The sequence below is a fragment of the Gymnoscopelus braueri genome (assembly GCF_963280865.1).
Source record: "Gymnoscopelus braueri genome assembly, contig: SCAFFOLD_169, whole genome shotgun sequence".
Classification (NCBI taxonomy): domain Eukaryota; kingdom Metazoa; phylum Chordata; class Actinopteri; order Myctophiformes; family Myctophidae; genus Gymnoscopelus; species Gymnoscopelus braueri.
The window spans coordinates 115,210-132,734 of NW_027660906.1; the positions used below are offsets into that span (position 1 = coordinate 115,210).

At 43.6% G+C, this 17,525-nt stretch overlaps 1 protein-coding gene across 1 annotated transcript in view; it reads left to right on the forward strand.

Annotated features, from left to right (window-relative positions):
* Window positions 1–17,525, forward strand: part of LOC308081069 (glutamate receptor 4-like) — a gene marked incomplete at both ends in the record, with an annotated part of 96,032 nt that overhangs the window by 77,736 nt on the left and 771 nt on the right. The window contains one exon of the mRNA XM_080457469.1: window positions 13,918–14,124. Coding sequence (XP_080313595.1) covers window positions 13,918–14,124 — 207 coding nt within the window. The remainder of the gene's footprint in view (window positions 1–13,917; window positions 14,125–17,525) is intronic.

Sequence of the window (17,525 nt, forward strand, 5' to 3'; positions counted from 1 at the left end):
TTTTTGAGGGAAATTATATATTTGCCTAAAGTCAGCTCCTCAATGCACTGGCCACCTCTGGTAAAATCTCCTAATTGAAAAGGATCATGCTGTTCACTCCCCTTTTAGTATAATGGCCTGACTCCCTAGTGTGACTTAGGCCAAAATAGGCATTTTTTTTTGGCCTAAGTCACATGGTTTTGTGACTTAGGCAAAAAAATAAAAAGGCAAAAAAATGTCTAAATCAGTCAATCGTTTGGCCTAAGTCAGGTTTAATCCTATTTAAACATATTTAGATCTCTTATGTTACATAACTGGCAGACAGTGTTATTTTTATTTTAATAGTCATAATTTGTTATAAACGTTTTGGGTGAAATGATTAACACATTGAATGCCAAGAATGCATACATGCGTTCTTTGAGTTCTTTTGAATCCATCACTTGTGTGCCAAGAACGCATAGATACATTTTCTTTTTTTTTATTTGACTCAAAGACCAAGGAGATATGATTATTTGAAGATTTAAACTCCCATCCACTTCCTTGTTAACACATTGGGTGCCAGAGGTTTATTAAAATATTATACGTTGAGTGCCTGCATTTCTTCCATCCACTTGCGTTATACGTTTCATGCTGTGAGAAGCCCAGACGCGGAAGTGCATGTAAACAAAGCGTGCGTGCGAGACGGCGGAGGGTCCCGACTAACGCCTGGAACAATAATATTTCCAACGCGATCCTCCATTGCAGCGTGATCGCCGATCGAAAACGGCTCGTTTTCACCACATTAAAAAGAAATGGAGATATTAAGCTTTTAGTCAAGGAGATAACATTGAAAACGCCGACCGGAAGGATTTTTGACATGGAGCCACATCCAGCCTCTTCTTCTCAGAAACTCCTTGGGTGATGTCAAAGTTTCGTTTTAGCGCCCCACGTGGCCCACATGTATAAAAATAGAATTGGGTCAAAAACGGTCCGGACCGTTTTCGGCACTTCTCGTTTGGATCCTCAAAAACGGTCCGGACCGTTTTTGGCATTCAATGTGTTAACTTAAAACTTTCTTTAAAAATTCTGTATCTCGGCTCCTGAGTACTTTTTTTTTCTCAATGAAAAACCTCTGGCATAAACAAAAAATCAGAAATAACTCTGGCATTCAATGTGTTAAGAAATATCATTTAGCTTTGTTTTGGATCAGTTTTTTTTTTCTTCTGAAAAACTTAAAACGATGACTTAGGCCATTAGTTTATCAAGGTGACGATATGAGGTTTCTACCAGACAGACGATATAATATTCCCCTCAGGGCCAGCTGTGTAATCTCTCTACAGAAAGCTTAACATCAGACTAAAGCCCTGTGTGTGTTTTATATCCCCATTTATAACTGATCCTGATATCTGTGTTTGAATCTTGATGCCTGGATGTGAGTCATAGCGGAGATGTTTGTTATTTAGTTTGTTTAACCCATTCAATCTGGCATCTGTGTCACTTTAGGCTATATACCATTTGTTTGTAGTAAGTATTGAACAAGTAAATACTGTAAATAATAAGCTATCAAACTACCAACAACAACAACACAGTTTGCCACTCACACTATTTTATTTGTGTGTGTGTGTGTGTGTGTGTGTGCGTGTGTGTGTGTGTGTGTGTGTGTGTGTGTGTGTGTGTGCGCGCGCGCGTCTGAGTGTGTGTGTGTGTGTGTGCGTTCCTTCTCTTCATTTGTTTTGAAATCCTCTGATTAGTGTGGAGGAGTCCAGTGCCATGTAAACACTCAATTATTTCCTATAATCAGTTAAAGTCTCTCTTTATCTGGTACAAATTTAATCTGTAAAAAACAGAAAAGGGAACAGAGTCACACATCAGTCAGTGGAATCTCCAGTGAACAGTGGTGGAAAGTAACTAAATACGTGTACTCAAGTACAGTACTTAAGTACAAGTTTGAGGTAGTTGTACTTTACTTGAGCATTTACAATTTTCAGTACTTTTACTTCTACTCCACTACATCTCAGAGGCAAATATTATACTTTTTACTCCACTACAATTATTTGAAAACTTTGGTTACTTTTTAGATTTTGATTATTATTACAAAACATACATTAACCACTTCAGCCCTATATACATTTTGGCCATTTGAAAATAGCAGATCTACAAGCTCACAATGCGTTGCAGCTTGTAGATCTGCTATTTTCAAACAATTTTTATACATTTGAAAACGTGAAATGGGAGTAATTAAGTAAAATAAATTGACCACTGCCAGTGAATCCTCTGCTGTCCTTTTCGTGTGATTATTAGTGATGTATTCCATGGTGTTGTTTGGTTATTAGTGATGTATTTCAACGTGGATTCATTTCACACTGCACACGTCCGGACTCCCTCTGCTATTGATCTTCTTCACGGCGTTGTTAACTGTTTGTAGACACACAGGGTAGCTGTGTGAGTGGCCCAGAGAAGGCATTTTCAATCGGCGACATTCCATTTTGCAGTAGTCGCAGTTTCTATTAAACAGCGTTCAGCGCGGAGAAAAATAACACAGAGATAATGGCGATTTAGCGGAAGCTTTAGAGCGGCGGCGGATGGGAACAAAAATCTTCGATTGACGTCATTTCTGTATCCGGGTGTGCTACAATGAAATGTGTCACTGCGAGAAAAAAAAAAAAAAAAAAAGACCACTTTTGCGTAGATCTACGCGATTGGCAGTCAATGTGTTAATACTGTTCATTGGTTCTATATTTATGAAACACACGGACACACTGTTTTGCTACTTTTCTGCGACACATTTTTGCAATTTACAGAAAATGTAACTTAAAACGTTGACATAATGGAGATACAAGCTTTCCGACCCGACAGTCAGCGATAATAAATAGTTGTTGGCTTGCAGACGGGCAGGCTGGTTGTGTGAGATTTCCTTCCCCGCTGCCAAAACTTTTCTTCAAAGAGTGGAAAAGTAGTATTTCTGTGGGAGAGTCGCGTCGATTAAAAGGCTTCAGCCTGCGGATGCTGACAAGATACAACGTAACGAATGAGAGGAACTCTCCACACCGTGTCTATACCGCCCAATTAATCACACCGTTCACCAGAAATACCCCCTGACGGCAACAACATAGTCATTTTAAGAGTTCTTTGGCTATTCAAAAAATATCAGATCTACAAGCTCATAGCGCGGCACCGAGTGCCGCGCTATGAGCTTGTAGATCTGATATTTTTGAAAAATCTTGAGAATTTGTGCAAATATTTGAATATATATGTCTAAAGCAAACATTTGTTTAACTCAAATCTTTGCTTCAGTGGGATTCTACAAAATGTCTTCTAAATCCTATTTTTTTTCCTGAAAAACGTATGTTGTTATACAGCAGTGGTTCTCAAAAATGTTCATGTCAAGGACCCCCAAAATGATATGTATTTGGCCGCTGACCCCCATTCTCTAACTATTTTTGTTTCCAGGACCCCCAGAAGCAAAGATTTGAGTTGCAAATGTTCCCTTAAAAAAATATATATATATATATATATATATATTCAAATATTTGCACAGCAGATCTACAAGCTCATAGTGGTGTGGCACTCTGTGCCGTGCTATGAGCTTGTAGCTCTGCTATTTTTGAATAGCCAAAGTATAAAAGTAATGGTTTAAGTGGCGACACAGATGCGTTCCTGGCCATGTGTTGAGGAGATGTTTTGGCGGACGGGCAGCTAATCGTTGTACATAAATCACACACAGTGAGATCCATGGGCTACAACATGGACAAAATATCCTCTCAGATCTCAAAAGGCTCTCTCTCTGCACAGCAGCCATATTGGGCCTCTTCCTTACTTACTTCACAGGTGTTACCAATGAGTCTAATGAAGGCTCTGTTCCATTTAGTGTTTTCAAACTTTAAAAAAATATATATTTCAAGGACCTTTAGTTGTATTTGTACACTCAGAGTTACACACCCGTTAACACATTCCATGCCAGAGTTTAATATCATAATGTACTCACCAGTGCCAGCGATTTATTGTTGTTTTTTTTCACGTCGCCACAGACATCGCTAAATCCGTTAAAATCGCGCGTTCAACTGTTTGTAAACACACAGGGGATCTGTGTGACGCTCAGCGAAGACCGTTTCGATCTGCGATCCGCCATCTTGAAGCTACAGCGGTTTATGTTAAACAGCGATCAGCGAGGAGAAAAACGACAACCGAGAAAATGGAGATTTAGTTTCCGCTTTAGAGTGGAGGCGGATGGGAACGAAAATCTCCGGATATGGATAATTCCGTTTCCGGTGGTGCTACAATGAAATGTGTCGTGGCGAACGAGGCCTACAATGAAATGTGAACCTGCGAGAAAAAAAGAAAGAAAAAGAAGACCACTTTGCGTAAATCTACGTGACTGGCACTCTGCAAAATTAAGTAGGTTCGCGTAGATCTACGCGATTGGCACTCAATGTGTTAAGGGTCCATTTGGAACCTCCTCAAGGACCCATGAGCGTCCCTGGACCACCCTTTGAGACCCACTGGTGTAGCAGAGTGTTTCCAGTGAGTCAACACCCTGACTCTGTTTGACCAGAATGGAACAGAGCCTTCATTAGTATCATTGTAATCTCTCAAGAACAGATTCAGAGCTACGCTACTGAATCTGTTGAGAGCCCCGCTCAGAACGTGTGCGCGTTAGCTTACACGTGGGCGTGCCTTCAGATCAGGAAGCAGGCCGCGCTTCACCCAATCAAATGTAGTGGGCGGGATTTACTGGTTGTGCTCCCTTCCCACTGAAAACAAACCGAAACTCATTTAACAATAGCGTCCTCGGAGGAGACAAAACCACGGAAAGATATTCACATTTTAACTTGCTCTTTCATCATAGAAACAACTGGGCTTATAAACAAAACGATCCATGTTCTTCGGGAGAAATGGTGTTAAGTGTTCTGTGAAGAAATATTGTTAGTGGGAATGAAAACATAAGCGCACCACCGGAAGTGGAGCGCTGAACGCAGACCAAAACCCCAGTTTCCTTGCGCACGGGTGCTCCATTCAGCTCGTCCCAGAGCCAAGTGAAAGAGTAAAAAACAGCAGAGGGCGCCGCTTTTCCTTTTTATTTGGCGATGGGTTCCCAGATTGGTATCATTGTAACAACCAGAATGGAACAGAGCCTTCATTAGTATCTGAAGTGGCAATCTTCTCTCTTCCCTGTTAGATTGCCCTTCTGTGTAACAGTTCTTAGCAATCAGCTTGACGCACAAAATAAGTCCTCAGAAACAGTAAAAAATCAACAAAGGTGCTTTACTTGAAATTAAACAGTACAACTTATTTCTCTAAAGTGTGGTCAAAAAACTGTGTTGCTCCTCACACTGCTTCACTCTAATGAACAAACAGAAAACCCCACCCAGCCTAAGTGAGTGACTAATCAAATAACAGGGGAGCAACCCATGAGGCTTAATTACTCAGTGCAATCAAAGAGCCTACTTGCAGGCTGTGTGTGACCCAATACAGGTCATACCAATATCAATTCAGGTCATACCAATATCAATTCAGGTCATACCAATAATGGCTCTTACATTTCCAGCCCCTAATTGTTTTACCATTAACTCAAACAATTATAAATGTACACAAATAAACACAAAGAGCCATAACATTCATCATGCATCACAAAAGGTTAAGTAATCTTCATTTCTATAATCCACATTTCTTGACATCTTCACATGATTACACTGCTTGCTTCAACAGGCAGCGTTTGGTTATGGGTCTGTCTAATATGTTAGTTTTGGTCTGCACACTACAGTAACTCGTCTCACTGTACCGCTGGAGTCTGGTAATGTTTTTATTACTCTGCCCAGGATCCAAGATTTCGAGGGGCAGCTTCATCCATTATCAAGATGATATCTCCTGACAGGAAGGTCCTGTCTGATCATTCTGTCCATTTTGACAGCAACAACAGCTGCTGTTAGTTCCAGTCGTGGCATTGTAACATGCTTCAGAGGTGTCACTCCAGATTTTCCCATCAGGAAAGAACAATGTTTTTTGTTCTCCTGGTTGGTGATGTCTGGTCCTTGAAGCAACTGCTCACTTAGCGAGGTTCCCTGATTCTTTGGGTGATACACCCCGTGGTGAGGGATGCACCACACTCTGCCATCATTGCGACTGAGTTGCTCAACAGGTATTTTTTCGGCATAGCCATTTTCAATGACACTTTTCGTGAAGGTTTTGTAACCTTCATGGAATTCTTGATTTCTCTTGAATTTTCTCTTGAGAGTATCATCACGTTGCAAGGCAATGCAGCGGTTATTTGGCATTCCGATGTTTTCATTTCTCAGAGGCAAACTCGTGCAATAATGTCCATCAACCAGTTTCGCTGGCCTTGTGGTTAGGTGCATGAGTTGACGATCCTCTTGAGACATCCCGTCCTTCTCTTCACAGCTTCGCTCCGGGATATCTGTGTTATACTGCTTGACTAGCAGTTCTTCTATGTCTGTAACTGAGATGTGATTGACGGTGAAGCTCTGCAGTTTATCACTGGCAGACTTGATGCCATCTCCTTTTCTAAGGGGTCCATTTATCACCCATCCCAGGGCAGTTTTGACGGCGTAAGGCCCCTCGCCTTCGCTATTGATGACCTGCCATGGCTCAATGGCTTTAGGGATGTTGGCACCTATGAGTAAACCAACCTCTGCTTCAATGCGTGGCAGACGCACCTCCTTCAGGTAAGGCCATTGTAAAACATCTTCCTGTTGTGGGATGTTTTCTTTCTTTACAGGGATGTGGGGGTGTGTTAACACCTTCGGCAGTTCAATGTAAGTATTTCCTTCAATTCCACACACCTCCAGGTCTGATAGAACACAACTCTTCATCAACTTGTGACTATCTTGACTCATTGTGTCTAGATGATACCGGATGCTCTTTCCTTTAAGGTTTAGTGCTCTCTGTAGACCCTCAGTGCAAAAGGTTGCAGTACTTCCTGGGTCTACGAAGGCATATGTTTCCACATATCTTTCACTCTTTTGGGATTTCACTTTTACTGGTACCACGGCTAGGACACATTCTCCAGCCCCAGTGCTTCCACAAGCCTCATGGCCCAGTGACACATAGGCACTGGAAACTACATCACTCTCAGTGGTGCTTTCTTCAACCTCTCTGGGTGCACTGTTACCTTCTTTCATGACATGAAGTATGTCTGGATGCAATTGAGAACAGGTCTGGCACTTTATTCTCTTTTCGCAACCTCTACTGAGGTGCCCTACTGTAAGGCATCCAAAGCACAGGCCTTTAGACTTGAGGAAGTCTATCCGTTCTTTGTTTGTCAGATCTTTAATCTTATTGCAGACAGCAAGAGCATGATTCTTCTGACAGTATAAACATGGTTTGTGGAAAGCTACAGCCACATCCTTAACTGGACTGCTTTTCTTGAATGTTTCTGTTGTGTCTTGTACACCTGTTTCTTCTGTGGTTGTGTCATGAACACCAGCAGCAAAACTGCTCTCCCTCCTACCAAACCTCTCGCTGGTTCTCTCCTTCGCAACTTTCTCCTTTCCTTTTGTGGCTTGATAATTCTCTACCACATCTCCAAAAAGAGGATCCAGGGCTACTTTGGCCTGGCGGTCAATAAAATCGACTAGGTTAGAAAACCTTGCTCGTCCTCTTCCTCTCTCATGGATCTCAAATGCAGTTGTTCTCCACCTTTCCTTAAGTTTATAAGGTAGCTTTGAAACGACCACTCGCATGTTCGTAGGATTATCCATTTCGTCCATGAATTCTATGTCATCCATGGTGTTCCTACAGCCAATCAGGAAAAGGGCATAGGTTCTCAATGCTTTGCCGTCCTCCGATTTGATTTGAGGCCATTTCAATGCCTTATCCAGGTATGCATTGGCTATATTAAGCTCATCTCCATAATGCCTTTGGAGTAACTTAGTGGCCTCGATGTAGGCTCTATCTGCTGACATATGCTCGCAGCTTCGAACGAGCTCCTGTGGCTCCCCACTTGTATATTGCTCCAAGTAGTAAAGCTTGTCCTTCAAACTGTCAGTTTTGCTATCCACAGCATGCTCAAAAGCCCTGATGAAGGATTTGTAAGTGAGAGGGTCACCTGTAAATATTGGAATGTCCTTGCAAGGGAGGTTAGACATAGCCTGCTGTTTGACAAGCATTTCAGTAATCACATTTTGCCTCTGCATGACTTGACACAGCTCACTTTCGTTATTTCTTGATTGAACATGACTATTATCGTGAAATTGATCATGTGCATGCTGCACCAGTCTGCTTGGAGCATGTCTCAGACTGTATCCATTATCCTGAGCTTGGTCAGGTTGTGTGTTTTGTGCAAACTGCACCGGTCTGCTTGTTGCATGTCTCTGACTGTAACCATTATCATGGGATTGATCATGCTGTGTGCTTTGTGCAGACTGCACCGGTCTGCTTGTAGCATGTCTCTGACTGTAACCATTGTCATGGGATTGATCATGTGCAGACTGCACCGGTCTGCTTGGAACTTGTCTTCCTGCAGCAATACTCAAAGTTGGCTTAACATCACTTCTTTTTTGTTTTGATGCGCCACTGACATTGTCATATTCTTGAAGCACCCTGAGCTTTGCGCTGGATGCAGCAATAGCAGTATCAACATCCAGTTGTTCCTTTTTAGCTTTTAATTGTGCCTCCTCAATTTCAAGTGCTTGTTTTACTTTTAATGCAGTTGAACGTTCAATCAGTGCAGCACGCTCTGCTTCTTCCATAATACGTGCTGAGGACACTTTGGTCGCTGTGGACCGTGAAGACTTTGAGGATGAAGATAAAGATGACTTATGGCCGGCAGATGAGGCAGATTTACTCGTACTGCTTTTCTGTACTGTCTTAACTTGAGACACGCTGTCCTCTACTCTCACATCATCTTCATGAGGTGTGCCTGCTGGACATTCACTTGCACTAGCATTCTCTTCTCTTATTTTAATCCACATTGCAATACACCAGTTCTCTGTATTTTCCACAAAGTCATTTATGGGCGCTGATTTGGGTTCAAACCAGTTTTGTTGATCAGCTTGTCTTTCATCTTCATCTAGCAAGGCTATCACCTCAGCATTAATGTCTTCAAACTCTTTCTTCGCTTTGCAAAAGTTATGTCTAAGCATCTCCTCCACTACATTCACATTTGAGCCATCAAGTTTTAAGTTTTCCATATTTCTCATCATGGCAGACAGTTGAGACAATTTACCTCTTCTTGTTCCAATAAACCTGCTGAGTCTGTCTTCCATTGCTCTTTCAGTGAGCTTCAATGCCCTCCTTTGGTCAGAACCATCCATATTCTGTCCTTCTTCCATCTTGAGCAAAGTTTTTTGACTTTATGAAGTGGCAATCTTCTCTCTTCCCTGTTAGATTGCCCTTCTGTGTAACAGTTCTTAGCAATCAGCTTGACGCACAAAATAAGTCCTCAGAAACAGTAAAAAATCAACAAAGGTGCTTTACTTGAAATTAAACAGTACAACTTATTTCTCTAAAGTGTGGTCAAAAAACTGTGTTGCTCCTCACACTGCTTCACTCTAATGAACAAACAGAAAACCCCACCCAGCCTAAGTGAGTGACTAATCAAATAACAGGGGAGCAACCCATGAGGCTTAATTACTCAGTGCAATCAAAGAGCCTACTTGCAGGCTGTGTGTGACCCAATACAGGTCATACCAATATCAATTCAGGTCATACCAATATCAATTCAGGTCATACCAATAATGGCTCTTACAGTATCATTGTAACAACCAGAATGGAACAGAGCCTTCATTAGTATCATTGGTAACAACCTGTGAGGGAAGTAAGGAAGAGGCCCAATTGCATTCCAGTATGGCTGCTGAGCACAGATTCTGTTTATTATCACTGTTGATGTCTTTCACTTTATTATGACTATTTTTGGAGTTTTATTGGAAACAACTGATGGTTGCCTGATGCACTCCAAACACAAACGCGCACGCGTGCGCGCGCCCGTGTGTGTGTGTGTGTGTGTGTGTGTGTGTGTGTGTGTGTGTGTGTGTGTGTTTTTTATTGTTGTAAGGATTGAGTCATGGCAGTATCTGATTGTCACATTAATCAAAGGACCGATAGTGATGACATTCCATCAAGGACGGACAGACAGACAGACTGTATGACAGTATGACAGACAGACAGACAGACAGACAGACAGTAACTCTCACATTAATATTCTGTTTATGATGCTCATCTCTGAAATGTACTGATGTTTATAAATGTCAAGGCAACCGTGTGAAAAATAAAGATCTGTCCTCACAGCACAAATCAAGTGTGTGTGTGTGTGTGTGTGTGTGTGTGTGTGTGCGTGTGCGTGTGCGTGTGTGTGTGTGTGAATGTGATATGCATGCGTATGGTTTCTGTCGGGCAGAAACCTCCGTATCTCCACGCTTCAAATTAACTCCCTGCTTCATGTCGCGAAAAAAGGAGTGAAAATAGCAGATCTGCAAGCTCACAACACGTAGCGATGTGTTGTGAACTGTGTAGATGTGCTATTTAAAAATGTTTAATATGAACGTACATGTGTGCATGTATGTGCGTGTATATACGCCTCCTCATATCAACCTTTACACGGTATCTTTACACGGTGTACACGTGTGTGGTCAGTCATACCAATGATTCCTCTTTCCTGATTCCCTGTCATTCCCAAAGGTCAACATAATAGCCACATACTGACGCTTGGCCATGACCCCGTTAACGTCACGTTTAGGTTAACACGCAGGGAGTGACATTGTTGCCGGTGAAGGCGAGGCTTTTGATTGGGTGGAGACGGGAGGAGGAAGGATTTGTGCCTCGTTGAGGCAACAAAAACAAGCGCTTCTTTCCACACGACCAAATAGGAAACAGAATACAGCAGCACACTGGGACATGAAGGGTTGTCGCCCAACGTCAATATGACATGATGACCTGGGAGTGAGATTGTGTTGGAAAGGTTCTCTCCAAAATCACATTGCCTCTCACGCACTTCTTCCATCAGCTGTAAATGTCATGCAGTTTCAGTCCGAAATGAGATATGGATGTTTGGGGAAAACTGTGTCTCCCTTATTTTCTCTGTCAAAACACTGTCATTTTCCAGCCCAGCCATTGGTCTGTTAGAGCCGCTGCGGAACCCAAGGCCAGGCAAACGATACACGATATACACCAGACTCTTGGACGTTTTTTTATCCAGCAGCAATCATTCTGCTGAAAATGTGCTAAGCCTGTGGCCACTAGTGTTCATTTTGACAGCACATTTGTATTCAGTTTTAGTCATAGTCTTTTGATTGTAGTCTAGTTTTATTTGTTGACTAAATTGTCAATAATATTTAGTCTTAGTTTTAGTCATCGTAGCTTAGTTTTTATTTCGTTTTTATTTCGTTTTCGTCAGTGAAAGAAGGATGACGACGAACATTTTCCGTCATAGTTCCAGTCGACTAAAACAACAACGGTGGCCACTGTGCACTAGAACTCATCTGTGTTTTAATGCACAGACTGATCGATGTTTTATGTTTTAATAGGACTCTCCTTTACAGATCTTAAACGATCATGCACACTCGTTACTTGTTATTACATGCACTTCACTGTACTTCTATTCTCTATGCATCTTTTAACTGCATTAATGGGCCTAAAGCACAGTTAAGCATTTCACCCATATTACTAATGTGATATGTGACAATAAAGTTTGATTCTGAATCTGTCATTGAGTCATGAAGTCCTGCACTGGACATCACTGTAGCGCTGTGGTTCTCAAAGTGGGGTCCAATGGGTCCCCAGCTAGATTATTGATAGTTAGGAACCAAATGGACCCTTACGGGTCTGTAACTCTGAGCGTGTACATATGGAACCAGATGGACCCTTACGGGTCTGTAACTCTGAGCGTGTACAAATGGAACCAAATGGACCCTTACAGGTCTGTAACTCTGAGAGTGTACACATGGAACCAAATGGACCCTTACAGGTCTGTAACTCAGAGAGTGTACTAATGGAACCCCCCCCTGATGGATGCAGAACAATTACCACTCCATTGATTACAATGGGGATTTGCCCAGACTGTAAACATGGTTGTATTACCTTAGTAATCATTGTCATAAATACATATATATTTTTTTATTCATTTTTCTCTAATGTATTAAACACCACTCAATAGCCAAATCCAGAGTGTTAATATTTTACACCAACAATTCATTTAGCGTTAGTAGTGTTTTATCTGAAAGGGCTTTGCTGCTAAAACGTGTCTTTGTTCAAATGTGCTAAAACGTGTCTTTGTTCATCTGGTCTTGATAAATGTTGTGCTTGTGTTTCTGCTCTGTGGTGACATGGTGTATTAATAGAGCAGCCGGCTGAGCCAGACATCCACACGGTGTGCTTTTCTTCATTTACTGTACGTCTGCTGTCACGTTCAAACCTTGTATGTCCAAAAATAAAGAAAAGAGCCTGTGTTCCAATGGATCCAATGCGGTTATAATGTCCGTTACAAGCTAATACGTTTCATTGGTTTAATATTTCTCTGCTGTCCGGCAGAAACCAGCTAACTCCAACATGTTCATTTTTCAGGAAATGACTAAAATAAAACATAAAGTGGAGTTAGGAGGTTTTGTTCATCATTGATAAGAACAGCTGAATGGACCTCCAAGCTCACAATGAGGTTGGAGGTCAAAAGGGGGTGGAGCCTGGAGTCAGCAAAACCAGCTAACTCCACCCTCCTTTGCTGGGCTTAGCTGGTTTAGCAGAAGGTTTGAGGATCCAATGGAGTTAGCTGGTTTTGTCAGAAGCGCTTTTGAATGCTTTTCATCGGTTCAATATTTATTTTATCAACACACAGACGTAAAGGGTGTTCAATGGCCCTGACAAGCACACAACGCATCGCAACACGTTGTGAGCTTGTAGATCTGCTATTTTCAAATATTTTAGTACTTTTACTTTTGGTACTTTAAGTACATTTTGATGCCAACACTTTTGTACTTTTACTCAAGTAAATTTTGAATTGTGGACTTTTTCTTGTAATGGAGTATTTCTGTATTGCAGTATTGGTACTTTTACTTAAGTCAACAATTTGAGTAGTTTTTCCACCACTGATATGCCGTTGAAAATAGCATGTCTCGTCAAAAATGCATAGTAACACATAGGAGGGTTAGGGTAAAGTAAAACAGTTAAATCACCCACGTCCAGCGATTTCTCGTTTTCCTTACCTTTTCAACTCGTCACAGAATATTTATCTCCAGTATGATGATCGATCCCCTGATGGCTGCTATTCACTGAGTGTAGCATGTCTCGTCAAAGATGCATAGTAACACACAGGAGGTGAGATACAGTCGTTTTCCCAAATACTCTAACCAGGAAGTGAACGGAGGAGTTAATCTTGTGATCACGTGATCTCCTAGATCTCTGTGTGACTGAGCCTGAAATGGTGGATCATAGGTTGGGGAACAGCGCCATCTAGTTGAAAAACAAACAAAAACATGTCAAATGTTAAAAGTCGACACTATGGAGATACAAGTTTTTTTTCCTCCGCGCAACGACAAACGATGTACCTGCATGGCTCTCGCCTGGAGGCGGAGTTTCCACGATGAATGTCTCCCCCGTACGTCTCTGTATACACACACACACACACACACACACACACACACACACACACACACACACACACACACACACACACACACACACACACACGCATGCTTCCTTTCCGTGACCAAAAGTAATTTGTTGGGAGATATGAATGCGTAGAAATCCCCGGCAGAATTCCTAATTGAAAAACTGTGTTTAAGCATTCCCTCAGATCCAAGTGATTGATTACCTAGCCGCCGCCGCCGCTAGCCTGCAGGGGAACAGCTCCTGTTAGCCCCGCCCTGCATCGCCCATATATAGGCTCTAATGCACAGCAGCCATAATGGAAAGAAATCGGGCCTCTTCCTTACTTGCTTCACAGGTCTTTACCAATTATACTAATTAAGGCTCTGTTCGGTACTCATGTAAAATGTCCCACCACTGTGTCTGTAGGAGGGTCCCTACGTCATGCTGAAGAAGAACTGGGAGCTGTACGAGGGTAACGACCAGTACGAGGGGTACTGCGTGGACCTGGCCTCCGAGATCGCCAAACACATCGGCATCCGCTACAAGATCTCCATCGTACCGGACGGGAAGTACGGAGCCAGAGACCCAGAGACCAAGATCTGGAACGGGATGGTCGGGGAGCTGGTGTACGGGGTAAGAAGGGTGTACGGGGTAAGAATGGTGTACAGGGTAAGAATGGTGTACGGGGTAAGAATGGTGTACAGGGTAAGAATGGTGTACGGGGTAAGAATGGTGTACAGGGTAAGAATGGTGTACGGGGTAAGGATGGTGTACGGGGTAAGGATGGTGTACAGGGTAAGAATGGTGTATGGGGTAAGAATGGTGTACAGGGTAAGAATGGTGTACGGGGTAAGGATGGTGTACGGGGTAAGGATGGTGTACAGGGTAAGAATGGTGTATGGGGTAAGAATGGTGTAGGGGGTAAGAATGGTGTACGGGGTAAGAATGGTGTACGGGGTAAGGATGGTGTAGGGGGTAAGAATGGTGTACAGGGTAAGAATGGTGTACGGGGTAAGGATGGTGTACGGGGTAAGGATGGTGTACAGGGTAAGAATGGTGTATGGGGTAAGAATGGTGTAGGGGGTAAGAATGGTGTACGGGGTAAGAATGGTGTACGGGGTAAGGATGGTGTAGGGGGTAAGAATGGTGTAGGGGGTAAGAATGGTGTAGGGGGTAAGAATGGTGTACGGGGTAAGAATGGTGTACGGGGTAAGAATGGTGTACGGGGTAAGGATGGTGTAGGGGGTAAGAATGGTGTAGGGGGTAAGAATGGTGTAGGGGGTAAGAATGGTGTAGGGGGTAAGAATGGTGTACGGGGTAAGAATGGTGTACGGGGTAAGGATGGTGTAGGGGGTAAGAATGGTGTAGGGGGTAAGAATGGTGTAGGGGGTAAGAATGGTGTACGGGGTAAGGATGGTGTAGGGGGTAAGAATGGTGTACGGGGTAAGAATGGTGTACGGGGTAAGGATGGTGTACGGGGTAAGGATGGTGTACGGGGTAAGGCTGGTGTACGGGGTAAGAATGGTGTACGGGGTAAGAATGGTGTACGGGGTAAGAATGGTGTACGGGGTAAGATTGGTTGGGGAGCTGGTGTACCAGTCTGATCTCACACAACATGGTGAAATAACACAGATTGACAATTCCGTAAATAGACCCCAAAAAAAGCCGCAAAAGCCGTGCATAGGAGACCCGAATCCTACGGTGAAATAACACACAGGATTGCAACCCGGAAGCAGAGCTGTCCCCACAACATGATGTACCATTCTGTGCCTATCGGTACACAGCTCGGACGGCGCTGAGTCGGCCCAAGCGACTGCGCGCCTCCGTCATGGTCCAAAACTTTACAAAGTCAATGGAGGGGATTCGGGGTCTCCTATGCACGGCGTTTGGGTTTTTTCTAGTCGTCTATTTACGGAATTGTCAATCCGTGTTATTTCAGCGTGTTGTGGTGAGATGGGGTTGGGTGTACGGGATGGTTGATGGAGCTGGTGATGGTTGGGGAGCCAGTTGCATCACCTCACACTAAGTTCAAACTTAGCCTAGTTATGGCTTAATTTGTGTATTCAAAAATACCAGATATACAAGCTCATAGTGCGGCACCGAGTGCCGCACTATGAGCTTGTATATCTGCTATTTTTGAATAGCCAAAGAAATCTAAAATGACAGAGATGCGTCCCCGGATTGAATAGGTTAAGCTATAACTAGGCTAAGTTTGAACTTAGTGTGAGGTGATGAAACTGGCACCTGGTGTACAGGGTAAGGATGGTGTACAGGGTAAGGATGGTGTACAGGGTAAGGATGGTGTACAGGGTAAGGATGGTGTACAGGGTAAGGATGGTGTACAGGGGTAAGGATGGTGTACAGGGTAAGGATGGTGTACAGGGTAAGGATGGTGTACAGGGTAAGGATGGTGTACTGGTTAAGGATGGTGTATGGGTTAAGGATGGTACGGGGTGAAGGTGAAGATGGTGTACGGGGTGAAGATGGTGTACGGGGTGAAGATGGTGTACGGGGTGAAGATGGTGTACGGGGTGAAGATGGTGTACGGGGTGAAGGTGAAGATGGTGTACAGGGTGAAGATGGTGTACGGGGTGAAGATGGTGTACAGGGTATGGTTGGTTGGGGAGCTGGTTTACGGGGTAAGAGAGTATGGAGTATATTTATATATTAACCGTTTGAACCCCAGCATCCATATTCTGCGGGGAACGTTAGTCAGAAATAGCCGATCTACAGGCTATCTCTGGCTAGCCCCATCGACGGGGATTCAAAGCTAATAGAAACTACAACCTCTCTCTTCCTGGAAGAGTTAGCACGCTGAAATAGAAGCCTGTGGATACGTCGTTTGAAATGACCAAACCTGCCTACCGATGATGTCACTGGTATCTGAACCTGTCCACAGCCCTGCTCTGAAGACACAGTGAGTGAGTTGGACAGAAAGGGTGCCCCGTCTTATAATGAGCATTAGCGAGGGGGACAAACGATGATGAATGCAAGGTTGGAAACGGGTTGAAGGTCTTCCTTTTGAAGCGGTAACACAATATGTTACGGGGCTTAAGGGAGCATACAGGCTTTTCTTCCTCGGCCTCAATGGAAGGCACAGAAAAGCGAGAGCCGTGGAGAGTGCTGGCCGTCAGCGCTTTTCCACCTCTAAGACCGTCGCTTAGTGGCCATTCATCGCCTCACAGCATTCTGTCGAGGGAAAAACCACACACACACACACACACACACACACACACACACACACACACACACACACACACACACACACACACACACACACACACATTCTCAACACACATTGAAAGCACTGACACTGCTGTCAACTTAGTACATTTTTCGCTGAGGACGAAAGAAGCTTAAATCTCCTCATTTTCTTTCTCTTTTTTTTTCCTTTACCCCCTTCCCTCTCTTCCCGAAGTGTCGGCCATAATGAAAGTTTAATTTCTTTCCGCAGATTATCGCCCTCGTCGCTCACCCCCCCCCCCCCCCCGGCGTACGTAACATAACGGCCCCCAGACAAGGTCGGATAGGGAAGTGTGTTCAGCTTCTTAAGCCACTAAACTCTAATCTGGTTTTGGGGGGGATTTCTGCCCTGGGGGGGTGGGGGGGTGGGGGGGCAGTGTGTGTTTGCACTTTTCTGTCTCTCTCTGCAAGAATGTCTTATTTCTGCGTTTCTCGTGTCGTAAGCATATTTCTCTTTCGCTGCATTTATTATCCTCTTCTCTGTGATTCCTCGGGGGAGTTCGCAGTGGGAAAAAAAAAGCCTGATTTATGTCGTACCAAGGTGTGGTAGGGCCCCCAAAATAGCCGACATACAAGCTCACGACGCGTCATGTCCGCGACGCGTCGTGACCTTGTGGGTCGGCTATTTTTGGCGACGCAGCGGCGTGGTAAAAAGTGATGTGTAAATCAGGTTTAGATCTCTCCTGGGTATAGAGAGAGAGAGAGAGAGGTTTGCCCCCCCCCTCCCCTCCCCTCTTCTCACCTCCCCTCCCCTCTTCTCCCCTCCCCCCACACCTTGCTTTTCTTTTTTC